Source organism: Gambusia affinis, linkage group LG16, assembly GCF_019740435.1.
Source record: "Gambusia affinis linkage group LG16, SWU_Gaff_1.0, whole genome shotgun sequence".
Taxonomy (NCBI): domain Eukaryota; kingdom Metazoa; phylum Chordata; class Actinopteri; order Cyprinodontiformes; family Poeciliidae; genus Gambusia; species Gambusia affinis.
In genome coordinates this window covers 22925601-22936207 of record NC_057883.1, presented here as the reverse complement: position 1 = coordinate 22936207, position 10607 = coordinate 22925601, and the positions used below count along the sequence as shown (strand labels likewise).

Below are 10607 nucleotides of genomic sequence, written 5' to 3'. Positions count from 1 at the left end.
AGATAGCTCTCCTGAATTTTACTGACTGAAAAATAAAGAACATTTATTAATCTTTAATAAGTTTAGGTGGGTAAAAACGTAAAAAATTAAAGTATTTTTTTCCAGTATGGATAAAACATTAAAAAGTGCATCTATTTTTCTCCTACAAACAGCTAAGAACATTGGATATTTTGTAATTTGGTTCAATTAACATTCACACAGCCGTAGTAATAATCTGCTTTATTTAAATATTGTTAACTTTACCTTTATTTTTGACTGGTTTTGAGCGTGGAGACTGTGTAGCCTAGTTAGCAGATTGACTCGTATAATATTCAGGAGAATAATGCTCAACACAAATAACAGATTTCCATTCAGTTAATTTCTGTGTTTCTGGCATTATTTCAGTTGTTATGCCGAGAAACGCATGCCTGCCGAGAAACGCATGCCTGCCGAGAAACGCATGCCTCCCGAGAATTGCATCCCCTGTCGCGGGAGCGCGCATCGCTCCCAAACTCTCGCATTTTAATGAGGAAACGGACTGAAATATGACCGAAGACGAAACTTTTAAATATGACCGAAGACGAAACTTTTAAAGATATTCGTAACAATATCACGTTTCTTAAACATGTCAGCCTTAAAACGGTGGGTTTTATATCGCAGATTAATTGAAATAAATACGGTTTTTACACATTTATTGAGACAAATGAGTCGAGCGTTTTTCAGTCCGTGTCTGAAGAAAATGCTCTCCGCATTTGGTTTGAAATTTCCCGATTTTTCTTTTAACATCATATTAGCTTAAAGTATTACAAAACAGAGGCCTATTATGTAGAACATTTTATATAACGCTTAACCGTCTAGTCTATTAATGCAGAGGGGATGCATTTTAATTACTGAGCCTGCCAATATTTGTATCCCCTGTCTATTGTCCTGTTGATATGAAACGTATAGCAGTTGCACAGAAAATAGGTGAAGTCCCTCTTAACTCTTAATTTCTTCAAGTTGGCAGAGGGATGCATTTTTTTGCATATCAAATTATTAGCTTGCCAATATATGTAGACCTTATATATTTTCTACAAATATAATTCTACTGACACAAAACGTATACCGGCAGTTCATAAAACAAGTGTGATTATATAGAAAAAGTAATTTCACTCTTAACTCTTTATTTCCCCATGTAAGCAGGGGATGCATGTACAGCAAAGCCTCTGCATGGCAGGCATGCGTTTCTCGGCATAACACCGTTCCTTATAGATGAACATTCCAGTTTCTGGGTGTCATCTAACGCAGCATAGCTCCACTTCGCTACAATCTGCATTCCCCAAAGCAGCGCTTCTGATTGGCTCAGATTGGATTCCTTTGACCGTGACGTCCAATCAGCACCCGTGTTTTATCAGCGGAGCCCGCCCTGAGTGGATTTGGAAGTGACAGACGGAGAGGAGGAGGACTCTGCTTCACCGATGAAGCAGCAACAAGTGTGTCGGAGTGAAACTGGGATTGTAAGGTAATAAAAAGTGGACTTTTGGTTATATTTAATCTGGACTTTCGGATCTGAATGTAGCGGGACTGACGGAGTTTGTGGACCGCTCTGACCCGGAGGTGAGTGTTGGCGAGCGGCTTTGTTATCAACAGGTGCCCCAGGAAGGCGCTGCTAGCAGCTAGCTTCCACCTTTAGCCCAATAAAACCCAGAAAAGTTCGGTTCCGGTCGCTCAGGTGAGGTTTGGGGGTTTTTCCAACTGGAGAATCGCAGCTCAATCTGACTGAAGCAGACTGAATTATCCCAACAGTTCCGCCGGTTTCTACTAAAACTGGTTTAAACTGAACTAGTTTCAGTTAGCTTCAGGTTAGCTCGGTGTCACTCCCTCCGTCCTGAAACTGCTACTGGTTCCCAGTTTAACTACTGGTTCCCAGCTTAGTTACTGGTTCTTAGTTTAGTTACTAGTTCCCAGTTGAACTACTGGTTTTATCTTTCCAATAGTTCAACTGGGAACCAGGCCCCGCCCCCTGCAGAGCCTGGCGTCAGGGGGGCGGAGCCTGGCAGAACCTCGGGCAGACCCGTCCTCAACATGAACCAGAACCAACTGCAGAACGTCCAGCGTGGCCTTTCGGAGTCGGACCTGAACGCCTCGCCGCATCCCGGCTGGGTGAAGGAAGGTTCTGGTTCTGAGAGGCGCCAGCTATGTTTGGGTTTCAGATTGCAGTGCTGACTTCAGCGTTTTCCCTCCGACCCGGTTTTGCAGGTTCACCTTGGTCCTGGAACTGCACTCAGAACCCATCTGAACGGGACCAGGTCCGGTTTATGTGGGCAAGGCTGAGTTACCATGACGACGGGGTCAGAGGCAAGGTTCTGAGGACAGAGCATGATCTGAAGCCGACCCAGTTAAATCTGGGTCCAGTATGCGCATGTAAATTTTGTCCCTCGGTACCGGGACCCATACTCCTGTCAAACTGGACCCAACCAGAACTTGAGTGAGGTTCTGGAGGCGATCCACTCCAGCAGACAGTCAGGAACCGTCCAGGGTTCACATCCTGGAAAGTTAGGTGGAAGGAAGAAGTGTAAGAACGCTTGGCTGATGAGGATGGGTTCTGACCCAGTCCTGACCAGAACCTGGAGGTCCAGTTGTGTTTTACCACATTTATTGATTTATTATTATTGTTCCTGAGAAGCAGAATGTTTTTATTGAGCCTGAACCAGGACCTTTGACTGGACTGACCTCCAGAACCATATTTTCCCAGTATTCCCAGTATTCCCAGTGCTGATGATCTTCTTCTTCTGTCCTCAGGTATCATGGCTGCTGTGCTTGCTGAGCTTCCCTCCTAGACCCCGCTGACTTCCTGACCCGACCCGTGACCCGACCCACCGATAAAGCCCAGAGAGCGCAGCATGACGACCTCCCAGCTGAACGGCCATGTTGGGGAGGGCGGAGGAGGGCGGGGGGCGGACGAAGAGCTGCGAGGAGGCCAGCCGCCCCGGGAGATGGCCGTGGACTGTCCCTCAGAGCTGGGGGCCCGCACGCTGCCGCTGCGCCGCTCCGCCCAGCTGGAGAGAATCCGGCAGCAGCAGGTACCACCGTAACTGGGCCCTGTCTGGTCCGGAGAGCCTTGTCTAGCTCGGAACTGGAGCTCAGCCTGTTAATTTGTTAATTAATTGCCATAATTAAAATTTTTCTGAAGGAGCAGAAAGTAATTTTATTCATATTTCCTATTTATCTATAGTTTTTAGCAGTGTTTTATTTTTAATATTTGAAATGTCTTTCAGTATTTAAAGTTGTGTATCAAATCAAACTTTATTCGTCTTTGACGGGAAGAAAGTGCTGCGTGTCGGAGCGTTGTTAGGGTAACACAGAAAACAGAATAAAACAGAATCCGGGATGAAACGTGGAATTTCACAGAATTAGCAGATTTCTGAATGAAGGAAGCACAACAGTTTCTGCTTTAGCCTGTTAGATGGGATCGGCACTAGCCTAGCCTAGCCTGGCATAGCCTAGCCTAGCCTAGCCTAGCCTGGCATAGCTTAGTGTAGCATCTGGACTGCAGCTCAGAAGGCGGAGATGAACAGGATCCACAGCCAACACCTGGCTGGTGGTGACCCGGCTTCATCCTGCTTGTCTTCCAGGAGGATCTTCGGCGGCGGCGAGAGGAGGAGGGCCGGCAGCTGGACCTGAACGCCTCGCTGCGACTCAGGAAGCTGGCCCAGAACCCGCACGCCATTGGCATCGACAACCCCACCTTCCTGCAGGATGTGCCACAGCCACAGGCGCTCAGCGGCGGCCAGAGCCAGGCGCTGCTGGGTAAGAGGAGGAGGAGGGTGGGGAGTGAAAGGGGTGGGGGTGCTGAGAACAGGAGGACGAGGAGGAGGGAACGTGTTCCTGTCAGGGAGGGAATTCCTCAGGGAGGGAGAGCGGCACAAGAGACACCGACTTAATTAAAGCTTTGTTTATTCACACACACACACACACACATATGTTTGCATGGCTATCTTTGTGGGGACTTTCCATGGACTTCCATTCATTTCTACAGCCTAGCCGTAACCAAAACTCAATTCACACCCTAGTCCTAAATCTGACCCCTGACCCAAATGCAGCGTTTCCCAGGAGCAGCGGGTCCCCACAGCGTAGTATATGTCAGGAAAATGGTCCCCACAAGGTGTTAAAAACACACACAGATCAACATGCTGTTAGATGTGGGCAGTGTTGTAGTCAGGACCACCTAACCCGAGACCAAGACCAGCGCCCGGCACTACATGCCCCAATGAAATGTGAAATATGATCAAAATTACTTCTCAAATTGATCTGAAAGATTCATATTCCCATAAAAACACCTAGACATTAAATACTTAGAGCTGAAATAAATTTAACCCGTATCATTATCAATTCAAACTCTTGTTCATTCTGTCTTGCTTTCATCTCTCGTCTTGTGCCATCCCAAAAAGATAGCGCCCTGGGTGGTTGCTGGCCCTCAGAGAGCAATGAGCATGCTCTGCTGCTCTTAAGTTCTTTATTTATTTACCAATAAATATCGATGTATATAATTAAATAAAATAATGATAGCTACTGCAGAGTACCAGAGCATTACAAGGACGGCTGTCAGTGAGGCTGCAGTCCTTTTGTTCTTAGTAAAGACTCGTTTAGTAAAATCCGATTGTTCATGAATGTAACATCACTGTATTGCAGACTTTGGTCACATTGTTGTCCCATACATCCGACATGTCAATTAACACCTCCGCACAATAATGCAGCGCAGTGAGTGACTCCGTTTTTCATCACAAATTCAACATATTTGATCTCTGCACAGCCAGAGATCAAATATCCTTCACATAACTTACCTTTCTTTGAGCTTTTCTAAGTGATGCTAAAAGTTAGATGTAGTCCCACCGTCGGCGCTGCTGAATTTACATGTTGCCATGTCTGATGATTTATGTAGCGGGATTCTGTTACCGACGATTAGAAAGACCCTCCTGCCCCATGTTGCCCCTTGCTGCCCCCTCCTGCCCCATGTTGCCCCTTACTGCCCCCTCCTGCCCCATGTTGCCCCTTACTGCCCCATGCTGCCTCCTGAGTGTCTTGTCCTCTTGTCCCTCAGAGCTGGAGGAGCTGCTGCTGTCCCTGAAGCAGGTCCGGAGCTGCCTGTCCGACCAGCAGAGCCAGAACGACGTGGAGCTGGTTCTGGCTCTGCTCAGCAAGGTGATTACTGGACGGATCGCCACGTCTCTGCTGTCCGGGTTCTGGCTGTCCGGACCAGGATGGATGTTCTCCAGTAGAGCTAACTGGTCTTGATAGTTCAGGACCTGAGACGCTTCTGTTCCACCTGCTTGGACCGGGCTGAACCGGACTGACGGGCGGAACCCGACCGGGCTTAATTGCTGTGTTCTGGTTCCCTCCAGTCGGACTTCCAGTCGGCGCTGAGGATCCACAACGCCGTGGCGTCCAGCATGCAGCAGCCGACTCCACCGTTCCCGCTGACCCAGCAGGCGCTGCCGCTGGCCATGGAGGTAACGCTGCTGGACGACCTCTGACCTCTCCCTGATCGTTGCTCCGGTTCCACCTCGGCTCTCTGTGTTTCCAGGTGAGGAGCCTGGTGCAGGCCAGCCAGAGTAAAGACGGCCTGGAGCTGCTCGGCCTGCTGTCCGACACCCGGCTGCAGGTAAGACCCCGACCAGCGTGGGGCGTCGCCTCCCGGCTCCCAGAAGTCCTCAGGATGATGCTTCCTCTGCAGGCGCTGCTACAGGCTCATGACGGCGTGGCAGAGAGGGAGATGGAGCCGGAGTCCGACCCGCTGGAAGGAGAAACTGTGGCGCAGTGGGGCGGAGAGACCGTGAAGATCGTCCGCATCGAGAAAGCTCGAGACGTTCCCCTGGTGAGGCGGAGGAACATCTCCGCTCGGCCGGATTCCCGCGCGCCGCCTCACGTGTTTCTCACTCTGTCCTGCAGGGGGCGACTGTTCGAAATGAGATAGACAGCGTGATCATCAGTCGCATCGTCCGGGGAGGAGCGGCCGAACGCAGCGGCCTGCTGTCTGAGGGAGACGAGATCCTGGAGATCAACGGCGTGGAGATCAGAGGGAAGGACGTCAACCAGGTGTTTGACATCCTGGTGAGTTCTTCGCTCGTCAGCCAGGTGTTTGGGCTCACCTGGTCGTCTGAAGATGTGTTGCTCTCTGACCTTCTGCTGCTCTGTGTCCACCAGGCCGACATGCACGGCCTCCTGACCTTCGTGTTGATCCCCAGCGCTCAGACCAAACCGCCGCCGGTCAAGGAGAGCGTGGTAGGTTCCGCCTGCGAGGCGCCGCCCTCACAGCTTCCAGATCCTCATCCGCCTCCTGATCTTCATCGTTCCAGGTCCACGTGAAAGCCCACTTCGACTACGACCCGTCCGACGACCCGTACGTGCCGTGCCGAGAGCTGGGCCTGTCGTTCCAGAAAGGAGACATCCTCCACATCATCAGCCAGGCCGACCCCAACTGGTGGCAGGCGTACAGAGACGGCGACGAGGACAACCAGCCGCTTGCCGGACTCGTCCCAGGTGTGCTGCCGGGCCGCCGGTTCTGGCCGCTTTGTATACGGTACATCTGGTGTTCAGCTCGGTTTGTTTACATCACAGGAAAAAGCTTCCAGCAACAACGGGAGGCCATGAAGCAAACCATAGAAGAAGACAAGGAGTCTGAGAAACCTGGTGAGTCACTGAAGCTACAATGAACTCAGACTGCTTAAAGAAGATGCTAGGCTAAAGCTAACAGAGCTGCAGGAAGCTAGAGACGATGAGATGAGCTAACCAATGCAACATTTAGTTGAGTCCAGAAATCCGACATTTTTCTCTCCCTTTTCCTTTAGCTTCTCTGTCTCGGTGCGGTGCGACCCGTTGACACGTAGCGACTCCAGAACCGACTAATGCCTCGATGTTTGTTTACAGGGAAGCTTTGGTGCGCCAAGAAGAACAAGAGGAAAAGGAAGAAGCTGCTGTATTCCCACAGGAACGACGGTACGGCCCGACCCGACTCTGTCGCGGTTCTGTTCGAGATCAAAGTTCCAAAACCAGCAGAACTTGGATCTACCAGCCTTAAACTGACTGAGCGGCTCTTATTTTGAAAACTAGTTTAATTTTGAGCTGCACTCAGTCCAGTAAAGGTTCTAACCATCTGGTTCTGCAGAACATCTGTTCCTTCTCTCTCATCTGAATAATAATAACTATCTCTGCTCTGGTCCAGATCTTGATGAGGAGATTCTGACCTATGAGGAGATGGCTCTGTACCACCAGCCATCCAACAGGAAGCGTCCGATCGCTCTGATTGGTCCGAACAGCTGTGGGCAGGCGGAGCTAAGGCAGAGGCTCCTCAGCAGCCAACCAGAACGCTTCGCTGGCGCCGTGCCTCGTAAGGCTCTGTGGTTCTGTTGGACACAAATGGTCCCGATCAGGAATAAACATTTATTTATGTGTAATGGATGTTTAGTTTGGATCTGGTCATTGCTTAATAAAGTTATTTATTTATTAAAACATAAGCTTGTTTTTTTACAGTTTCTACATTTTATTTTTTTGTTTTGAAAATTTTTCTGTAGTTTTTTTTAATACAATTTTTACATTTTAATTTAATAAATTTTTTTCATAAATTTTATTTCTGTTAATATTTTAAAATTTCAAATTTTTTATTCATGTACAATTTGAATGATTTCTGTAGTTTTATTATGAAATAATTTCTCTATTAATGCAGTTATTCTGCCTTACTGTTTGTCTTGTTTCTTGTGTGTGTGTGTGTGTGTGTGTGTGTGTGTGTGTTGTGAGCAGACACCACGCGCAGCCGTCGGGAAGCCGAGGTCAGCGGTAGAGATTACCACTTTGTGTCCCGCCAGGCGTTTGAAGCAGAGCTGGCGGCCGGTGAGACTTCCTGTACCTCTCTCTACTTCCTAGCTTAGGGTGACCAAACGTCCGTATTTCCCGGGACATGTCCGTATTTCAGGTCCTGTCCCGGGCGTCCCGGGTTTTTTCTAGAAAGTGAGGAAATGTCCTGTTTTTTAAATTACCTTCATTGGACCATTACATTTACGCGCACGGCGCTGCGTGTGATGTAATCCCTGAGCCGTGTCAATGCGGGCAGCCCTGTTCTTAATCAGAAGATAGATAGCGTGGCTGTCAGTAACAACATGCCAAACCGATATCCTGTTATTGTAGGATTACGTAGGCCATTCTGCAGAGACCGCCCCCATCCCTGCTTCCCCCCGCTCCAAGGTGTCCTGGTTTTCCCAAATGAAAATATGGTCACCCTATCCTAGCTCATTTATTTCCTGTTGGGGGAGAGGGGAAGAAGTCCTCTAACACAGCCAGGCTTAACCATAGGGCTGTGGCACACGTTTGGGCCTCTAGCGCCACTTAGAGATCTGCAAGAAACTGCATGCTCTGATGAGCAGAAGAAGTAGCCACTCTCTAGGCTACAACAGACGATACTGGAAACTTATTTATTGTGAAAATATTTCCATCTCCAGGAAACTTCTATGGGGGAACTTTCCTGCCATAATCCAAGAGCATACATGTTCAGTCTGAAAGCAGGATTTCATGTACATATTTATGTAACTTGGTTTTTTACTTGCCATAGATGCCATAGATGATAAATATGTAAATGGCCTCAGGGTCAAAAAGGTGAAGAGCCCGTCCTCTAACGGGTCCTCGGATCTCTCTCTCTCTCCAGGGAAGCTGATCGAATCGGGCGAGTTTGAGAGGAACCTGTACGGGACGAGCAGCGACTCGGTGCGGCAAGTCATCAATGCCGGGAAGATCTGCCTGCTGTGTCTGCACACACAGGTAGGTGGCGCTCTGCTGCTGTTGCTCCGGGCCCAGGCGACCTCTGACCCTTTGTCCCCACCCCCAGGCCCTGAAGGTGCTGCGCAGCTCCGACCTGAAGCCCTACATAATCTTCATCGCCCCACCGTCCCAGGAGCGACTGAGAGCGCTGCTGCTGAAGGACGGCAAGAGCCCCAAGGTTATTCTGGTTCTGGTTCTGCTTCCAGTTCTGGTTCTGGTTCTGCTCCCTGAACCCTGACCCCTGTGTGTTTGCAGCCTGAGGAGCTGCGTGACATCATCGAGAAGGCTCGTGAGATGGAGCAGAGCTGCGGCCATCTTTTCGACGCGGTCATCGTGAACACGGACCCGGACCGGGCGTACGCCGAGCTGCTGCGCCTCATCAACAAGCTGGACACGGAGCCGCAGTGGGTGCCCTGCTCCTGGCTGCGCTGATGACATCACAGGTCACACAGTAAACGCTGCACCACCCGGTCCTGAAATCTAACCTTCACAGCATTAGCAATTATATTTATACACAAAATCACAGAAAAATCTGAGCAAATTTTTGAAGCTGAAAGTTGTGAAATTTGACATTAAGAGCAGGAAATGTTTCCTCCAGGTTTTCCTGAACGAGCCAAAGCTCTTTATTCAAAACCAGAAATCACAGAAAACACAACTAAATCAACAAAGGACAATGTAAACAAAACTCTCTAAACCCAAATTTCCTGAGAAATTGTTCTAGAAAATGATTTTTCTTTCAAAAACCTTTTTATTTTTTGTGTAAATTCTTCTCAGACCTTTCCTTGGTTTGTCATAAATGTATTTAAGTTTATTTAAATATCTTTCGTGCTTCCTGTGAACCTGACTCTACTGTAACGGGAAGTTGATATTTTCCTTCATGCAGCCGACCCGGTCGAGACCCGGTTCTACTTCCTGTTTGAACTCTGGAACCTTCCTGGCAGCGCCCCCTACTGTTCTGTGTAAACATCACTTCCTCAGCTGCTGTGCTCTCTAGCGCCACCACCATGTAATCACGAACGGATTCTATTGGTCGGCGAAACTGCTGGTCACCGGTTGCTAAGGTGATTCCCTAGTCTTCTGGCGTTCCCATAGCAACCTGTGAACAGTTCACAGACCTCCCATCAGAAGCTGGACCAGAACCGGTCCGAATCCAGTTGGTTCCACTTCTACAAAACAAACATGGCTGCCAGGTGGCCTCTAACCCCCTGCTGGCTCCTCCAGGTACTGCAGGTCCCGATGGATGGAGCTTCAGGTTCTGTCTTTGAGGCTTAACATCCAGAACCGGAACCACAGAGAATTGGCCCAGGATGAACTCTGAACCAGAACCGCTGAACTGGGAGGTCCTGGTTTCATCCAGTTGGTAGTTACTTTGTGACTCAGAGAGGCCGACTTCATACTGGCCAGACTGAAGATGGACTGGTTCTTCCTCTGAGTCTTCCTGGTCCCCACTGAGGCTGAAGGAAAGCCACAGGGTGTGTTGGTCTGGTTTGTGTGTGTGTGTGTGTGTGTGTGTGTGTGTGTGTGTGTGTGTGTGGGTGGGTGGGTGTGAGGACAGTGCAGTATTATCCTGACTACAGTAGAACCTGACTGCAGTATCTGTGTCTGCCGCACTCTAGAGTCTTTATATATTTGTAATATTGTTATAGACTTATGAAGTTCACAAAGCACCAATAAGATGGAAGGTTTCCACCATGCCCTACTCTGCTATTGGTCCAGGAGGACTGTGGGGGCGGGGCTAAGTGGAGCACATTGAATGTAAATCGTTTTCTTCTGAAATCACCTCTTAAACTGTTTCCTGTTTTGATATTCACAATGAAGGAATAAATAGAGAATTGCTAGAA

The 10607-nt window shown here is 48.9% G+C and overlaps 1 protein-coding gene across 4 annotated transcripts; it reads left to right on the top strand.

The window, feature by feature from the left end:
• Positions 1-1362: 1362 nt before the first annotated feature.
• On the top strand, positions 1363-10607 carry pals1a (protein associated with LIN7 1, MAGUK p55 family member a). 4 transcript variants are annotated; one of them, XM_044142123.1, is made up of 18 exons: positions 1363-1480; positions 2761-3041; positions 3594-3768; positions 5060-5160; positions 5361-5468; positions 5543-5620; positions 5693-5833; positions 5908-6069; positions 6163-6240; positions 6315-6498; positions 6577-6648; positions 6886-6954; positions 7181-7345; positions 7756-7845; positions 8654-8766; positions 8834-8944; positions 9022-9209; positions 9650-10607. In XM_044142123.1, the coding sequence occupies exons 2-17, from the start codon at positions 2862-2864 to the stop codon at positions 9196-9198; spliced, it is 2004 nt and encodes a 667-aa protein (XP_043998058.1). In that variant the 5' UTR covers positions 1363-1480; positions 2761-2861; the 3' UTR covers positions 9199-9209; positions 9650-10607. The 4 variants fall into 4 exon arrangements, with proteins under 4 accessions (XP_043998058.1, XP_043998056.1, XP_043998057.1 ...); XM_044142122.1 differs by having other exon boundaries at positions 1410-1575; XM_044142121.1 differs by having other exon boundaries at positions 9022-10607.